General features: G+C 53.1%; 2 protein-coding genes across 4 annotated transcripts; one reads left to right on the forward strand and one right to left on the reverse strand.

Annotated features, from left to right (window-relative positions):
• Positions 1-3,422: 3,422 nt before the first annotated feature.
• Positions 3,423-11,117, reverse strand: serpini1 (serpin peptidase inhibitor, clade I (neuroserpin), member 1). Of its 2 annotated transcripts, XM_029255210.1 has the most exons (9): positions 10,754-11,117; positions 6,831-7,092; positions 6,502-6,732; positions 5,407-5,601; positions 4,976-5,180; positions 4,772-4,872; positions 4,265-4,351; positions 4,093-4,182; positions 3,423-4,006 (listed from the first exon to the last, which is right to left on the reverse strand). In XM_029255210.1, exons 2-9 carry the CDS (start codon positions 7,078-7,080, stop codon positions 3,930-3,932), a joined length of 1,236 nt encoding a protein of 411 aa, XP_029111043.1. In that variant the 5' UTR covers positions 7,081-7,092; positions 10,754-11,117; the 3' UTR covers positions 3,423-3,929. The 2 variants fall into 2 exon arrangements, with proteins under 2 accessions (XP_029111043.1, XP_029111044.1); XM_029255211.1 differs by lacking the exon at positions 3,423-4,006 and having other exon boundaries at positions 4,104-4,182; positions 4,302-4,351.
• Positions 11,118-11,304: 187 nt separating this feature from the next.
• pdcd10a (programmed cell death 10a) lies at positions 11,305-18,398 on the forward strand. Of its 2 annotated transcripts, XM_018736199.2 has the most exons (9): positions 11,305-11,440; positions 13,627-13,766; positions 13,877-14,000; positions 14,842-14,895; positions 15,027-15,144; positions 16,298-16,424; positions 16,785-16,863; positions 17,022-17,104; positions 17,882-18,398. In XM_018736199.2, the coding sequence occupies exons 3-9, from the start codon at positions 13,911-13,913 to the stop codon at positions 17,961-17,963; spliced, it is 633 nt and encodes a 210-aa protein (XP_018591715.1). In that variant the 5' UTR covers positions 11,305-11,440; positions 13,627-13,766; positions 13,877-13,910; the 3' UTR covers positions 17,964-18,398. The 2 variants fall into 2 exon arrangements, with proteins under 2 accessions (XP_018591715.1, XP_018591714.1); XM_018736198.2 differs by lacking the exon at positions 13,627-13,766 and having other exon boundaries at positions 13,835-14,000.
• The last annotated feature ends 193 nt before the right edge of the window (positions 18,399-18,591 follow it).

An 18,591-nucleotide genomic window follows, 5' to 3' on the forward strand; every position in this document is an offset into this window, starting at 1 on the left:
CCGTGCGCTGGACACGGGCCTCTCTGGACGCAAATATGTGTCCGCTTTCGGTGGGTTGGGGGGCACCTCAAAGCACTTTGTGACGTCCTGTTGCTGTGAGTACTCTGTTAATAAAATATTTGACTTTATTAGAATTAATAGTCCTCGTTATTCTCGGGCCGGGATCGCGTGGGGTCACACTCACCGTGCACGGTAGTCCTCCAGGAAGGCACACGGGTTGCGGCGCAGGGTGAGCGACTCCAGCGGCGCGGCCCCCAGCAGCACCAGCTCACCCAGCGATCCGATGGCGTTCTCCGACAGGCACAGGTGCTGGATCCGCGGCACCGCCGGCAGCTGCCGGATCGACGTCAGCCGGTTCCTGTGCAGATTCAGGCTTCCGCACCTGCGCCGACAAACAAGCAAACACAGAAGCGATGTTTGACGCGCGCCTGGAAAGCCTGAGTGTCTCCGTGAGACGCCTGCCTCTTCCCAGGCTCCTGGGGGGATTGTGGGAAATCCACCTTGGCAGGCGGATAGAACTCAGGTCCCTCAGTGCGTTGTCCACCAGCTGGAGGCGCTCTACGCGGATCAGTCGGCGCAGGATTCGGCAGAAGTTCTCGAGCTGGTACGGGTCGCCCAGGTCCTGGAAGGACAGGTTGAGCTCCTGGGAGCGGAGAGCAAAAGCGCGTACGTATGTGTACGTATGCACACGCACACGCACAGGCACACGCGCACACACACACACACACACACTCTCTCAGAACAAAAGCCACGCAACTCAAAAGTGAGACACATGGCAGACCAGGGGCTCTTGGCAGTTCTCTCACCACGCAGTTCTCCCAGTTCTCCTGCAGCCTCTCCTCCCAGCTGCCCTGTTCCCCCCGGCGCCTCCATGTCCTCCTCGCGTCCTCATGGGTGTCCCCCTCCCCCCTGCACAGGATGTCTTGACGAGGCGGTCCTATTGGCCGCAGGAACACACACAGCACCAGTAGGTGGCGCTCTGCCTGGGATCCTGGACTTGTTATTAACAGGCACTTGCTGTTCTCCAAAGTGGCATACAAACAGGGTCCAGACACACACACAGCTTGTGTGTCTCGCACCACATTACTGGTTCACATCCCTCCAGGAGCTTCTATGGAAATGACATTCAAACCGGAAATTCATAGATAATCATAGCACGTGGTGCTGGACTCATCAGTGGAGCTGTCCGGAGACCAGGGGCTCTCGAAAAGATGGGTTCGAGACCCTTCTTCAACGTGGGAAGGATTCAGCAGCTCTGAGGGACACAGGAGCTTATTACACCACACTGGTGCCAAAACCGAGAACCTAGAGACTTTTGGGGGACCACCGAGTGGCCGGAAGTGGAGCAGCTGCAGGGATGTGAAACAACGCTTGGGCTCCTGCTGTTGAACCCACAAACAGCTTCAGCGAAAAGGGTACGAATGCAAACCCCTCCAGGCTCCAGGATATCAGTAAAAGGATTAAAACTGAAATTCTGCTGCTGTAAACTGATGAGAGATGCAGTTAAGGTGTCACCTTCTCGCACCCGGGGACAGGCGAGCTGGTCGCCGCGGAGCTCGCTCTCCTCTAACTGGTTCCACGAGAGGTACTTGAAGCGGCTCGAGGGCAGCTGAAATGCAGGAGGGACACGGAGGGACGTTAGCTGGTGCCTCCGCCTCCCGCAGGCGAACGCGGCCGGCGCTCAGGTGCTCACAGGCGTGGCGGCGATCCCCGAGTCCGGACTCCGTCCTGCCGAGAGCCTCCGCCTGGACGCCCGCGCCACCGAGGACGTGGGCTCCCCGAGCTCAGAGGACCGCGACGACTGGGACTTGGGAGCGCCGCTCACCACCCCAGAGGAGCTGGGAGAACCGTTTACACAGGATGCGTGTTGAAGGGGACGAGCTCACGGATGCCCCCGCTTACACACGCAGCTGGGACCAGAAGTGCGTTCGCCACCCAGTTTAGTTTGTCCACGGTCAGGAAAGGGTTAATGAAACAGACGTCCTTCGCTGTACATTACATTCATTTATCGGACGCGAAGAACACAAAGAGTTAATCGCTTCAACAGATGGAGAGATTTGGACGTAGACACCGATTCTCGAGTGGCACATTTGTCACGTACCACGGTACAAAGCAGTGTACGTTACGCTAGTGACAGAATAAAGGCCTTTTCGGGTCACACGAAACACACTGAACCACATAAACAAATTAACACAACAATGTTTGCGTCTCCGAACATTTGTCAGAGGACACTGTGTGGCACAGGGAGTCAGTGCTCAAACAGTGCGGCTGAAGTGTGTGTGTGTGTGTGTGTGTGTGTGTGTGTGTGTGTGTGTGTGTGGTCCTCCTGGGCATGGGGTTCGACTCCCATGAACCATACAGCAGAACACCTGAGCAGGTGTCCTTCACTTCTCATGCGTACATAAAGGACATCAGATACCTGCACGCGCAGACGCGCACACGCACGCGCGCGCACAGACACACACACACACACACACACACACACACAGTCAGACGAGAAGGTTTGCAGCTTCTTCTCCAGAACAAGGCAGAGTACAAGAGGCAGCAGACTGAGGTAAAAGATGGAGGACACTGAAGCCCAGTTTCTTGTTGCCTTTTGGCAGTTCGGCTTGTGTGTGTGTGTGTGTGTGTGTGTGTGTGTGTGTGTCGCTTTCCTGCACTTACCTCTCTGACATCTCCTGCTGCACGGTCTGTCCCGGGCTCTCTGTCCCTGTCTAGCTCTCTCTCTCTCTCTCTCTCTCTCTCTCTCTCTCTCTCTCTCTCACTCACACACACACACACACACACACACACACCCGGCAGAGCAGAGCAGGCGCGTGTGGACGGGGCCCGGTTGCCTGGCAACAGGGCGACCCGCAGGGGATGTCACTGGGTGGAGGCCACAGTGACCCTGAGGTCAATCAGCAGGTGAAACGTGTTCCTACCGCAGTTCAGTTGCGCAGGTTACACAAATAATGATTTATTAATTCAGGTATTACACACACACACACACGCACACACACACACACACCATCTGAGACCGCTTGTCCCATACGGGATCGCGGGGAGCCGCAGCCTAACCCGGAAACGCAAGGCGAAGGGACGCACCCGGGACGGGACGCCAGTCCACCTCAAGGCACCCCAAGCGGGACTCGAACCCCAGACCCGCCACAGAGCGGGACCCGGCCGAACCCGCTGCGCCACCGCACCCCCCCCCCAAGGTATTACAGCCCGGTGCTTTGACTGCAGGGTGACGCCTGACATCACTACGCCACCTAGTGTCTAAAGCAGCTTCCCGCAATGCCGAGTCGCTCAGCACGTGTGTATCGGAAACCCGCAGACGGAGGAGCCCTCGCCAGCCGCCCCCTAGTGGCAAGAAGGACACAAGGACACGGGACAACAAGCCAACTTGAACACATTCATATTTATTTTTCTTTGTTCCGAGTGAATGCAGCTGGTGATTTTTTTTTCTGCACTGGGGGCCCGACCTCCCGGGGGCCACGTGCGTCCCGGCATCGCCACCTGTACACTATCAACAACTCATGTAAGGCCCGTTAGTAGCGGAGTGGCGTCTGAGCCGTCCCTCTGGGTGGGGGGGGGGGTCGGGGGGGAGCACACGATTCTGCAATGAACAGCTACTCCTCTACAGACACGACAGCGAAGGTACAGTGAGGGAGCGGCGCGCGAACCGCAGTGAGCCTCGTGGGGGTTGGAGCCCGGGGAGGGGTGGGGTGGGGTGGGATCGGGGGGTGAGGTGGCGAGGCGGCGAGGCGTTCCACGCTGAAATCCGCGGCTCCGTCCGGTCCGGTTGCTCTCTCGCCGGTTTGCCACGGTTAAAACGCTGACGCCAAACACCCTCGAAAAGTAATAAAAGGAAAAGGGGAATGACAGCGATGGGGTGGGGGGTCTCTAATGTGTTTGTCACATTCCGACGGATGGGGTGGGCGGAGCTACGCCGCTTCGAATTCGGGATCGCTGTACTCGACGACCTCTGGGTTCATGACCCGGCCCATGAAGAGAACGGAACCTGCAAAAGAGAAGTTCAGACACGGATTGTGCGGAAGGGCGTCACGGACACCGGAAGCGCTCTTCGCAGACGTTCTTTCCGCGGACCTGACTTCCTGCTCCTGATGACGAAGAAGAAGGGGTGGTCCGCCATCACCTGGGGATACAGCACCAGGGTCCTCGTGAGCGCGATCATCCCTGCGGGAGACACGGCATCGGTGTGAGCGCCCGGCGAACAGCAGGGGGCGCTCTTAGCGCCGCGGTCACAGAGGCGGCTCACCTGAGCCGACGGCGCCCTCCGCCCCCTCCTCGGTCACCTCCAGGTACGCCTTCTGCACAGCCTTGCTGACGAACAGCTCCTTCTCCTCTGCACCGCAGGGACACACGGGTCAGAGAGGTCAAAGGGCACCGAGGTCACGCGACCGACGACCTTCGCGAGATCATTGCCGTGTTTCCCGTTCGGAGCTGCTGGAAACAAAGTTACTGAAACCACGTTGTGTTGGGAAAACTCCTCCCACTTCTCTTGCTGCGAGTTGAGCTGTTGGCACAAAAATCACTTCAAACTGCTCAGCTTTTTGTCGTCACTTTGGGTTCCTTTCACCAGTACACATCACACCTGCACTTACGATATAGCCGAAATAGCACATATTTCTGTGTTACTTCCAGAAGTTTCACGTAGGTCAATTGGCTGAAATATTGACATCAAGTGAATTTTCCCCTATGATTTTCGTTTTTCGAAACCGAAGGAAATATTATTATTTTGTGCTTGGGGGGGGCGTTCCCTCACCTCCCGTCATGGCTGACAGGTCTGCGTCTTTGCCGAAGATGTCCTTGATGCCCAGCTTCTGCAGCAATTCCTTCAGGTCCAACTTCTGCTCCACCTTGAACCTGCCGTGCGACGCGAGGGGGGAAGTCACGGCGAAGCCTTAGCCGACTCCACAGCGGCGCGCGTGAATGGTGTGGCACCGCTGGCGCCGCTACACACACACACCTGGGCAGGTACACCTCCACCTTCTGCTTCTTGACGTTGGAGGCCCACTCGTCAAGGAGCTGCGCCTGGATGATGGGCTCCAGCGTGGCCAGGGGCACCTCCTGCCGGGGCAGCACCACCATCATGCTGAGCTCCTCGCCCTCGTAGGGCATCTCCAGCACCTGGTACACACCCCCCGCCTCCGTGGAGCCGTCGCTGAACTCCCCTGGCGGAGAGACGGGGGAACAGGTGGGCCGGGAGCGGAAACGGTGCATTGTGGGTACGAATGACGGCGCTTCGGCGGTCGGTCCCTCCCCTCCTTCCCACCTTCCCCCGCCCCAGGTCAGCTGTAGCTGGTGCTGTTCCCAAAGCCCCCCAATCCCTCGCGTTAGCAGGGAGCTCCCCCCCCCACACACACACACACACACACACACACACTCAGACAGACCCACCATAGTAAAAGTCCCCCTGCTGGTACATCATGAGGGTCTGCACTTCGGTGCCATCGTCGCGGCTGAAGGAGAAGGTGCGCGTGTTCTCGGGCCGGAACTGGTTCTTCCAGCTGCCGCGGAAGTAGACGGCGTTGACGAGCGCGAGGCGCGTCGGGCTGCCCAGGTCGTCGGCCGACAGCAGGTCGCGGATTTTACCTGGACGGGAGCGGCACGTTACTCCCCATTTTACTCCCCGTATCTACAGCGCTGCGCTCTACAGGTACGCGGAGGAACGGCTGTGCCGAGGCGTCCGGTTCAAGGCGCCGCAAACACACCTGGGGCCCCAAGTCCGTTTGTAACTCATTCTGTTCGTAACTCGAAAGTCTCTAAACCTCCAAGTGACCACAGTCAATAAAAGTCACGCAACAGAGACGCCCCTCCATTCAGTCACTGCTTGGGCTCTGTAAAAATCCCACACGTTGCTGTCTGCTGTCCTCGGTTCAACTCTTTGGACAAGTTTCCATTTGATCATTTTTGTTAACTTTGACTTACATTACAACTGAAAGTACACACACGCACGGGGGAGGGGACACACCAGGACGGGACGCCAGTCCATCGCAAAAACTGAAAACAAAGACGTCATCTCCACGGGTTCCTACTGATCCCACAAACACACAATGTTCCTCGTCTTGTTACTGATCAGCGACACTTGGGAACAGCGGACAGGAGCTGTAAACACTGTGGCAGCGAGTTGAACGCAGCGAACGCACACTCCTGTTCTATTTGGGCGCTCTGTACCGCCACCTGCAGGTTCGGCACATAAACACAGGTCGCGGTCGCTCTGCTGCGAAAAGCAATTTGATAAAAGAGAGAAAAACTGAAAAGACAGAAGAGAAAAAAGAGAGAGAAAAGAAAAGGGGGGGGAGGAAAGGCTGTCAGTACGATAAAACCTGCAAAAATGTTCAAGAACCGAGTCACAGACGATGAGAAAGTTTCTTTTGCCGAGACGGTCTGGTGGTTTATTTTTCCGGTTTAAAATAATTGCCCTGCGTTCCACGCCGTCCAGAGCTGCTGTTGTCGTGGCGACCAGAGCCCCCCTCCCCCCCCCCAACTCACTCTCCGTGTGGTTCTCCACCCAGGCGTTGATGCGCTGGGCCGTGGCGGCCGACTCGCCGAAATCCACCGTCTCCACGTCGGCCTTGAAGTACTTCCTGGCGAGGCGCAGGAACTCGGGGTCGAAGTGCACCCCCACCTGGAGGAAGAGAGAGTTGGCCACGCGCACCACGCAGCGACCGTCGTCGGCCTCCAGCTCCCGGCTGGCGTTGCGCAGGAAGGAAAACTCCTCACCTGGACGGGAGGCGAGGGCAGAGCGCGGCCCAGGTGAGTCGCGGCGGCACAGGGCGGAACCCGAACGCAGCGCCCCCCGTGCCCCCCACCCCACGTACCTGCCGTCAGGTGGCCGTACCCAACGGCCCGGCGGATCTCCTCGAGGGAGGAGCCCCGCGCCCCCAGCTCCACCAGCCCGAGCGCCAGCCCCACGCTCAGGGGCGAGAAGACGATGTTGTCCTCGGCGCCCCCCGCCTGCAGCTGGTGGTACAGCCGCACGGAGAGCTCGGCCGTTGGGTCCTCGGGGGCGCCCCCCGCCCGGCACGGGGCCTGCAGGACGAGCAGCAGCAGGAGGCGCACGGCGAGCATCGCGAGGCTCGGCTGGGGGCGGGGCGTCAGGGACGAGAGAGGAGAGAGAAGAGTTATCGTGAGGGAGGGGGGGACCGCTGCGAACACGGGAACGTCACGGGAAAATCACGGGAACGTCGCTCCTGTGCAGCGACCCCGCGGATCACACCGGTTCCCTTCCTGCTCCCCACTTCTCCACCGCTGCCCTTCCGCCGGAGCTCCGGCACCCCACCGGGACAGCCTGCCCCCGCCGTTGCCTAGCAACCTCTCCGCAAAAACAAATCGCAGAGGTGTGCTGTGTGTTCGGAGCGACAGGGAAATGCGTGATGGGACTGCGTCCAGGGAGAGACGAAGAGAGACAGAAGGAGGGACTCTCCCCGCACGCACAGGAACACACAGAGTCACGCTGCTCATCCGTGGGGCATCCAGGAGACGGGACGGGAGGAGGTGAGAAGAAACACCGAAACATCCCCCCTCCCCCAGCAAATTTTCTTCAACGCCCCTCCCCCATGGAACAGCTTGTTCTGATCCCGTGAGCTCCCCTCCAACGGCAAACTGCCCAGGTGTGTTCAATGACAGGTGCAGAGGCAGAGCACCACCCAGCTGCAAAGAGAAGATGCCATGATGATGTCAACACACACACACACACACACACACACACAAAACTGTGCGGGAAACACTGTACAACTTCATGTATTGCCGCTATTTTTCTCCAGGAGTCCGAGGGTTCGAGAGCAGCATGTGTCCCGGGTCTTAATCATGCAGCCAGTGGGGTTTAGAGCTCAGCTGTAAAACCTGTGTCAGCAGTGAAATCCCTGAGCGATGTGAGCACAGATGATCCCGTCCTGCACACGTGTGTTAATCCCAGAGTCAGAGTCAGTGGAAAGAGAGCAGGGTCCTCAACCACATCCCATGCACCACATGGATCGCACACGGACAGAAGGACAGGAGGAGAGACACATGCACAAGTAGCAATTATCTGGAGACTCGAGCTTCCTGCCACGGCAACACTACGTACTGCGGTATGCGAGTGGCCTGCAGGGGGCGCGCTACGAGGTCAGCTCCAGCTTCAGTTGATGGACAGGAAGGGCCTCCAGGGAGACACTGAGACTCTGCGCTGCTCTGCTTCCCGTCAGGCCTCCTGCAAACGCTCGCTCCACATCGCTGTCACTCAGGCTCCTCGGGGCCACCGGCAACCGCTGACCGACGCAGCAAAGTTCTCCTGACACGTTTGTATTGAGGTGCTGCAACTCTGGGTCAGATCTTGGGGGGGGGGGGATGAGGGGTCATTTCCTGGTGACCCCAAGTGAACCGCTGACCGCCCACAGATCCTCTAGGAGAGCTCCTCCTGTCTATTGGGCTGACCGCGTGTCGCCATGCACTTCCCCACGCCACGCGGAGCACTCATCGCCGTGGTAACATCCTCCCCTCGAGCCGTAAACGTCTCTCCTCATCGCTCCACATAATCGTAATCATAATCACAGAACAGATCGGCATCCCGACCCATCTGGTGGCTCCACTTCGCACGACATGCCAGCGGCGCCCGGGACACACTGCGTTCATGCAGTGGGACAGTGCACTGAACCTGCAGATGCTCAGAGGGACACACTCACACGCAGTATCTGTCCAAAGTGCATTTTGAAGGGAAACCATAGGTGTTTCTGTGGAAACTAAGCTCCTGGAGAACAGCGATGAGACGTGCGCTGTGAGAGGAATCCGATGGGTATAAGGATTGTTCTCATCCCAAAGCGCACGAGGCGCCCCTCCATGGTGGGGCTGTAAGGCCCAAAATACCAACGCTCCCCCCCCCGAGCCCCAGGACTCAAAATTAATTGCAGTAGCAATCAATACTAACCAGCTTTGCAGATTTGCTCCTGGGGGTCATCACCTGCTAAATGAGAGCATTCAGGATAGATAATACCCAGAATGCAGTGCGGTCGGCACACCGATTGGCCGCCGCTCACCTCCTCCACTCCGGAAGGCCAAAGTGACGCCACGTGCAAAATAAACGCGAGACAGTAAACGCCAGGCGTGGAATGAGCTGGAGAACTGGACCAGGAAATGGCGCTGAAAACAGCAGAATGAAGCTCCAACTTCCTCGTTCCAAACTTCCATCCCATTGGTCCAAGTCGCCCTGATTTGCATACTGAGTGCGCAGGACAAAGTCTATCCATCGGAGCCAGATGTGAGAAAGCGGCGGCGTCAGCATCAAGGGCTCCATTGAAAGAGTGCGCAAGGGACAATATAAGGCACACGTGTGACGAAGACAAAGATGAGAGAAGGGCCGTCCCACCAGCACGATAAATAGTGAAACCGCTCAGAACTGGTGTACGAGACGCTCTCCTCGCTTGTGAACTCAAACGGGAGTCATGTGAGCCGCTCACGGAATCCCGGGGAACTTTCCGCGAAGACGCGGGGTCTGCAGGTTATTAATCCCGGCTGAGAGACCCGCGATGAAAGGGCCCATTGAGGAGCGCGGGGAGGTGAGCGTCTTCAAGCATGGAGACGAGCGGTCGCCAGCGAGGGGCAGCGCTCCAGAGACCCCCCCGGCAACCGGATCCGCCTGGACGGGAGCCTGCGAGACTCTCTGAGAGCAAGGCACCGAAAGGGGCTCCGGCTCAGACCCGGGGCCGAGGCTATCGATCACCCGTTCCGGCTGATCAGTCAATCAATTGATCGCAGCATCCATGAGGCGGCCGAGGAGAGCCGACCGGGTCGGGACTCTACGGAGGACGTGGTCTCAAGGGCCGGATCTCTCGCCCCTCAGGGTGTCTCTCTCACACACACACACACACACACAGCTGAGTTTGGACAGGTGAGCCCCCCCCCCCCCAAGGTTATACACCCCCCCACTTCCTGCTTCACCTCTGTGGACCAAACACACGGTCAGTATGAACGCAACACCCTGTGAACGTCTGGCTCTCAGAGCAGAGGCGGCACGGCGCGCACACACACCCGCACGCGCGCTGATCATTACAAACAAAAATATAAACGCAGAGATCTGCGGTTGAAGAATTACACCAATAATGTCCCTTTATTACGCGACAGCACAAAAACTGCATGTAATCAGACAGATAATAAAATGCTCTCATTTCTACTCATGAAATATGGAACAGAAATGCTGACCAGGGTGACATCATATCTACAGGCTCGGGAGGGACCCACTCAGCACACACTGACACGCTGGTGTCTTTTTTTACCTTGTTTTTACATGTTTACTGTATGGTTTCCGCTGGTAACTGTTGGGGGGGGGGGGGTCACGCCATCAGACTGGACCCCCGCTTCTGTGTGAGTGACCAGCGTCCATCTCCAATACCTGCAGTGTTTCTCACACAGGCTGACCACGACATGATTTTTTTAATATTCTTTGCAATTTTTTCTATAATAATCAATAATCTATTCAATAATCAATGACAGCTGAGCTGCAGATTAACGTTCCTCTCAGTCCAGTGTAGTTACATCATGATCAGTAACAAGAAGATGTGGCCAGTATCTCTCTCTCTCTCTCACACACAGAATCCATATGCACATTGTGTGTGTCTGTCTTTATTAGTCTATAAAATACACACAGCAGCTGTAATTAAACTGCAACATTTACATTAATATATAGTTAATTATGACACAGAATAACGATTATATTATTATGACAATAATAATAATAATATAGGGACAGGCAGGCGCGGACGCTCCTTACCAGGCGCTTTGGGGACGGATGCTGCTGCACGCGCTGTGCTGAGCCGGACAGACGCTGCGATGCTGCACGCGCGCCGCGCGGTCTCGAGGCGGCCGCTGCGATGCTGCGGATGCTGCCGATGCTGCGCGCGCGGGCGATGCCTCCGCTCCGGTCCTCCGTCAAGGGATAAATAATTTCGCAGCGGACCCTCCTATCTATCGCCAACTCTATATTGGTCCTTCACCATCCTACTTCAGACGCCTTTAAACGCTACTGTTCAGATGAAATGTAGCGAAATTATGAATTCGGTCCGCTTTTGTCGCAAATGAAAAGTGCGCGATGTTTTTGGTACGGAGAGCGAATTGCTTCTTAACTACCCTTTCGAACGGATCCTCATGTATAATAGCCATTGGATAGATGCGGTGCCAATTAAAAATTGGGCCTCCAATGAGACCCAGAGCAAAGGTGCTTGTGGGAGTTGTATTTTTATTGTTGCGTAGAGCTCCGAGTCAACGCCGGTATCCGGAAAAGACTACAAAAAGACTGCGGCTTATCACGCAAGGAAGTACAGGACGTTACGTGGTGACGTTACAGGCTCTCCTCCGTACACCGCTGCTCATAAAGAAAACTTCCGTCTTCGGCTGGGAAAATACAAGACTGAGAGGAGTTGTGTTGTTTTTGTCTTTCGTCGAGGACGCGAAGGGCCAGGTACGTACCGCACTGTTCGCTTCGGCAGCATAAAGCACACAGCCCGTAATTCCGGCGTCGAACTGCGGGCGCTTTCACCGAGTTCGGAGAGGTATATTGGCAGTGCACTGGATTAGCTAGGCGGCTAAATGGAGCCCTTCGCTTCGCTGCGTTGCGCTCACCTCCCAGCCGCGTCTCCCGCCCGGCCTTAATTACGTAACATTCCTGTGGAGCACGAAGCCGAACCGGACCCCTCACACACCGACGCGGTCCGTTCGGCGACACGATCATGATTAGCGGGGCTCCGTGTGTTCGGGCTTGCGGGGGGGGGGTTCAACTACTACCTGCGGTGGGGGGGGGACCTCGTCCTCGTTCTCGTCCTCGGCCCAACTCAGTACCTGCCTGTGCTGTGTCCCTAGGAGCCCTGAGGAATCGAGGGGGCGGGTGTAGCCGCGCTTGGCCTTTATCCCCAACTCATACTGTACTTACTGTAATTGAGCGTCCTTCCTTGGCTTGTGCTCACAATGATTAGCACTCTTACCTGCTGTTGTACCCTTGATCAGTGATGGTACTTTCACTGAACTGACACTGTAAACATTGTTACCCGCATTGACAAATGGACACATCAACCGGTGGTCCCACACTCTAAGACTTTGTCTCCTGGCTGGACAAAGGAAGAAAGCAGGTGTGTGGAAAAGGTGAACGGGAGCAACGAGTTACTCGTTTGTTCACCGGGCCGTTCTTGACCGCACCGATCGGGGTAAGTCCTTCGGCCGCAGGTGCCACAGCAAGAGTCGGGTTTGAACCCGGCCGGAGCTCTACGGGATGGATGGGATGGATGGGATGCGATGGATGGGACGGATGGGCGGCGGCAGCGATTCTTTTCATCGTGTCCACCCAGAAATCCACAGAGCCCTGCGGCCATCTGCGCACTTGCTTTAATTCGCTGGGACTCTCTGAGAGCTATTCGCTGAATAATAAGGTGAAGCAACCATTATATCGGACATTTTTGTTGTCATCGATATTTATTTAATAATAAGGTAATCTAATAATTCCCTTATAAGAAGGCAATGCTTCAATAACTGTTAAAAGGCACTACATGCTCTCTGTAATGTAGCTTTGTCTCATTTCTGTTTCTTTCTGGTAAAGTGACCTTATGTGTTGTATACTCTCCTCTGAATTCCTCCGTGAACGAAAGCAGTTTATTTCGCTCTTTTGTTCGTTCTTTTTATGTACTGTAGCTTGTAATTTGAAGGCCGGTCCATTTTATATTAGACTCCAGCCAGCGTTGATCTTCGTCGTTTCCCATCGTCCGCACAAATGGCGCCACGCGAAAAGCAGGAGCCCGGCGTTGTTCGCGGGCGATGACCTTTGACTTCAAAGTTCCACGGAGCGGCAGATTTGAAAACTGAGGTGTTCGGCTTTGGCCTCCTTAGGGTTGTTGCCGTCCGCTTCGCTCGCTTGGCGTTAAAGCAACGCGCTGAATGTCCTCCCCAGTATTGTATTTTATAGCATCTCTGCTTCTAGATCTTTCCCACAGCATCTCCCTCTTTGTTACAGGGGTGGCTTGCAGCCCTCTGTGTGACGGCAACACGCATCATTTGTATCAGAGCCACTGAAGTAATAGTCCATTTGTCTATATGTAGAGCATTTGATGCTTAATGGAGATGTTAGTGCAGCGGGTCACTACGTACAAGGGCTCCTGGAGTGGAGAACAGAATCGGGACCGGTGATCAATGTCTAAATCCAGTCATGTTCATCTAGTGAGTCAGTGAAAGCTTAAAAATGCAAGTGTCCCTCGATTTGCTCGTTGGTTAGGTTCTGTAACAGCTTAAATCATAAAGAAAGTCCAAGACTTCATTCATTTTAGTGACACGAAAGTTAAAATAATTATAAGGTTACTGAGAAACAAATAGTTTCCACAGCCACCTAATCGATCCAAATGATTGACCGATTCATCCCGTTAGCATGTGAAACGTTGGTCGGCTATCGACACACTCAAAAGGTTAATTAATCAGATCCCTTGAATTATTTATGAGTTAGATTCTGTAAAAGTCTGAAGATAAAAGTCATGGATATTGTAAAGAACAATAAAAAATTAGACTTTATGTTAACATTTTTATTAACATGACGCCATCTTAATATCATAATTTTAATTTTTTCTTCCAGTTTGAAATGATGAAAATAAAAATCCATTGTCTTCACAGACTCCTATGCAGATTGTTGACCGATTCGTCTGAGTATTGTGGCAGCAGGTAGTGCAGCGGTTAGGGCTGCTGCCTCTGGACCCAGAGATCCCCATTTGAAACCCAGTTGCACCCCTGAACAAGGCCCTTATCCTGAACTGGTACAGTAGCAATTACTCAGCCGTATGAGTCATGATTGATCATGGCTTTGCTCTCTCTTTCCCCTTAGACATCACTGGACTCGGCCTCTAACCGTGTCTGTCCTCTGTAGCGCATTTTCTCCTGAAGTGGACCTGCACACGAGGATGACAATGGAAGAGATGAAGAATGAAGCTGATGCCACCTCAATGGTTTCCATGACGCTGTATGCCGTGATGTACCCTGTTTTCAATGAGGTGCGGGGACGGGTAAAGATTTCTTGCCCTCTGGATAGACGCTTCGGGGGTTACCGGTCTCACAAAGGCTGCAGTGGTGACCGTTTACCTTGTGTGCCACAATGGCTTGAGCCTCAGAGCCGCAGCACATTGACGTGTGTCTGCTTTTTTTCTTAAATATCTCAAATTCGGTATCAGATGAGGTGATTTATACTTCTGTGTAACGTGTTAGACAGACTCGCACTGAACAGATGCAGCTGAGATGGCTGGGTGTGTGGGGCCTTCGGTATGTTTTTAGTGCGTTAGTTTGTTGACGCGACTCTGAGTATTCTGGGAGGTTTGATCCAGCTTCTGTGAACACACACACGTGCGCGCACACGCTCTTATGTCTTGGACCCACAGCCTTGCATGATTGAACTTTGTCAGATTTCTCTGAAATTCGTTTTCCATCACAGCTGCTCTTTCCATCAAAGCCAATGACATGTTATAATGACATTGGTTTAAAAAAAAAAAAGAGATAAAAATAAATGGATGGATAAAGCACAGTGCTTTTCAAATGAACGTACAGTGTGCTTGGAGGTGAACAAGGGTGTCCGCAGCATTAAATACACGTGTGCTTTGTTTGCATCACAAGTGACCTGTCATCGACATGGACTGTGGGCTGTGTGTCACGGTGGCTTCATTAAGGCGCACGCGTGTGTGTGTGTGTGTGTGTGTGTGTGTGTGTGTGTGTGTGTGTGTGTGTGTGTGTGTGTGTGTGTGTGTGTCACATCTGCAGGGGTCTGAGAATGCAGTCAGCTTTTACCTCATCTGTCCTCCTGTATGATGTTAATGCTCTGTGTCTCCCCCTGCATGTTCACAGCTGGAGAGGGTGAACCTATCTGCAGCTCAGACGCTGCGTGCTGCTTTCATCAAGGTAGGGTGACCGTGGACGGGGGGAGGACTCTGCCCCCTCCTGGGCATCACATCCTGGTGGTGGTGATGATAGTCATTGTGATGATGGTGTCTGACTGTACTTCCCGTGCCGGTCTGATCCCCCTGCGGCAGGCAGAGAAGGAGAATCCAGGTCTCACTCAGGAATTCATTGTGAAAATCCTGGAGAAGAAGAACTTGGAGGTGAACTTCACGGAGTCCCTGCTGCGCATGGCAGCCGACGATGTTGAGGGTGAGTGAGATGGACAGAGACGTCCTCTCGTGACACGCTTGCAAGAACCACATCGCAAGCAGAACCGTTTTCATACAGGGTTTCGTTACAACGCTCTTGCTGCCGTACTTCACCGTGTTGCCCCTTCTTGTAGGCAGGTAGATGGTGAAAACTTTATTACCTGAGGTGCGACTGGCTGTTGGGTGACATTCCCGCCCCTTCCTTGGCGTTTGGTACCGGTGATGCCGAAGTCCCCTAATCCCAGTGCTCTGAGCCGCCATGTATCTCTCCACACCTGTTCGCATACGTTCCAGCTCATAGGTGGCGCTGTTCCACCACACATGGCACCAGCAGCAGATCTCTGGGTTTTTCTACCTCCAGTGCTTTTCTGCTCTCCCATCTCGCCTCCCTCACATTTTTGTTTTTGTCTTGCGTATTTTTCTAGCCACCGTGAGCCTTGCGCTGCCAATGGCTTCAGGTGTGGACAGTTAAAGCGACGGCATTTGAGTTTGGTAGCGCTGTGTGTTGTGCAGCGCTGCCTTTGTGCTCCGGTCTGAACTTGCCTGTTGCGCTGCCACCCTCCCCTCACACAGGGAGCGTGTTGGCAGCAGGTGGTAAAGGGGTCACCGCCGTCCCGGTGCCTGTTTAGGACAGATAGGCGAGGTGAATGTGGGAATGTTAGTTTGTCCTTAAAACCGTTTTGGTGTCGGAAGTTTCTCAACAGAAACTGTACAGGATGTTGTTTCAGCGAGTGCTGAAAGTGGCCTCTTGTTTCCTCCTCGTGCCGGAGATGTTTGACAAGACGATGAAAGTGGCTAAAATGCTGACCTGTATAAGGACCTGAGCTCAGCTTCATGTGAGCCAGTGAATTGGGCAGGAGGTGTGTCCAGAACAGGGAAGTGTATGAGAAAAGCTTGGTGAAAAATGAATCTTTGGATCCGGACAGAGAAAGAGGAGAAAAGTGAATGTGAGCGGTGGGCTTTAACGCCCCTTCCAGTCTTGTCATTGACGATTAAAGAATGGTTATAAATATAGAAACCCACCAGATCAGAACACTTTTCCTTCCCAACACCTTTTTTGAGTTGACTTGGGTGTCTCCATGGTGACTGACTGTGTGTTGTGTGTCCATGTGCGCTCCCCTTCTCCCCCCCCATCTTATGGGTGTGACTTGCAGAATACATGATTGACAGGCCTGAGCAGGAGTTCCAGGACCTGAACGAGAAGGCCCGGGCGCTGAAACAAATCCTAAGCAAGATCCCGGACGAGATCAATGACCGCGTGCGCTTCCTGCAGACCATCAAGTTGGTCCCTCGTGAACTTGCGCTCTCTCTCTCTCTCTCTCTCTCTCTCTCTCTCTCTCTCTCTCTCTCTCTCTCTCTCTCTCTCTCTCTGTACTGTTTTGCAGCATTGCTGGAATACCTTTGTCATTTCATTTCTTACTCTTTGATCTCAGTTTTGTTCACCATGCTGTTTTTTTTTCCCTTTTCCCTTTTCTGTTCTGTTTTTCTTATTCGACTCGCGACATGCTGTGATTTCTCACATCAGTTTGTAGTGTGGTTTAGAAACACATTGAAAGTTTGTGGCCACCAGCTGATCATGGGGAAGAGGAAATGTGGTCGTCGGCATCTGGTGCTGATTTGTGTTCTAATTGGCACCCGCAGAGACATCGCCAGTGCAATCAAGGAGCTGCTGGACACTGTAAACATCGTGTTTAAGAAATACCAGTACCAGAACCGCAGGGTGAGAACGACGCAGGCACCTCAGCGAGAGCAAGACGCTCTCTTTCAATTGCTTTCAGTTCTTCTTTGTCATCTGTAAAAAAACACGTGCACATTTATCTGGCAAATTGTATTCAGGGATTCACCAGAGTTGTGTTGGTCTTTAATTTGTCTATGCAGGCACTGGAACACCAAAAGAAGGAGTTTGTGAAGTACTCCAAAAGCTTCAGCGATACACTGAAAACTTACTTCAAAGATGGAAAGTAAGGCTCTTTAATGAGACGAGCGCCATAAGAGCCCTTTGCGTTGAACCCTCTCGCCTTCCCTAGGCTCTTTCGCTGTGGCTTGCCTCACTTGTCAGAGATTCAGGGAGCGTGCACCTCTTGTGCACCTTATTATTTGTCTGGCTCTTTTCTCCAAGGTGACTTACAATGTTAAGATACTTAGTTATTTAACTGTTTACATAGTTGCATTATTTTTTTGGAGTAATTCAGGGTGGTTGCACTACACCACCTGCTGGCCCTGGTTATTTAAGTGCTCCTGAACACTGTGTACATACAGGGAAATGTGCTGCTTTAGTGCAAGCAGATTTCTCTTAATGGCATGTAGTCATTTAGCAGATGCTTTTCTCCAAATCAACGTACATCTCAGATAAAATACATTACATCAACAGAAGAAGAGACTTGGATGCAGACACGTGATTCTAAAGTACACTTAATTTGTCACATTCCACCATATGGACCAGTATATATTGCGAGTAGCTGCACAAAGGTTTATCCGTCGTTCTACAATTCTAAACAGAATTAATAACCATCAACATTTACATGTTTATCATGCTCTTATGTGATCAGTTCAGATCAGTTGATTGTTCAGTGCAGACTGCTACAATTCTGATACTCTTTGGTAAGTGTCTGTGTGCAGTGTGATGCTAGCGCTGTGCTCATGTCTCCTGCATTGAGTGCACAGTGGTCCTCTGAGTGACCAGTCATCATGATTTACTGATGACCATTTGGCTAACACCCCCCCTCTCTCCCTCCCAGGGCGATAAACGTCTTTGTGAGCGCCAACAGACTCATCCACCAAACCAACTTGATACTGCAGACTTTCAAAACTGTTGCCTAGGGGCATCCATCTGTAGTGGAGTGAAATTTTTTTTTTTTTTCCTTTTTTTTTGAATATTGGATAGAATAACCTCTATGTAAAATGTAAAGTTTTTTCACTGTATAATTTATAAGCCTTGCTTCATGTGGTGTAACTGTGAGGTGGGGCACTTCCAACGGAGTCATCGCCAGGTTTTCTATTCCTTTACGTTCAGCCTCTCAATCACAATCACACAATGATTCTCGCTTCTGTTCTTTGCTACAACTGTCGTTCTATCCAGAAAAAAAGCCAAAATACTTTGCGCCTTAAAAGTGTCATATAACATTCCTTATATGAAGTGTAAATACTGGTATCCTGTTTTTGACATTCTAACTTGAAGAATAAAAAATAAAGATGCAGGTTATGTATTTAACAGATTGGTGGCAAATGTTCAAATAAATAGTTTACATATGTTCACTTTTAAACTGGTCTTATTGTGCGGACACGTCAAGCTCTTGCTGCTGGCTCAGTGTTTTCCTTTATTCCACAGGGACAATCACTAGCTGGGCAACAATTAACCCAAGTGGAGAGATGGGTCTTTGCACCAGCAGCTTGCTAGGGGTCTCATTTTACCAGGTTTGCCTGATTGTGTGTGTGTGTGTGTGTGTGT

This window comes from Scleropages formosus, chromosome 10, assembly GCF_900964775.1.
Source record: "Scleropages formosus chromosome 10, fSclFor1.1, whole genome shotgun sequence".
NCBI classification, from domain to species: domain Eukaryota; kingdom Metazoa; phylum Chordata; class Actinopteri; order Osteoglossiformes; family Osteoglossidae; genus Scleropages; species Scleropages formosus.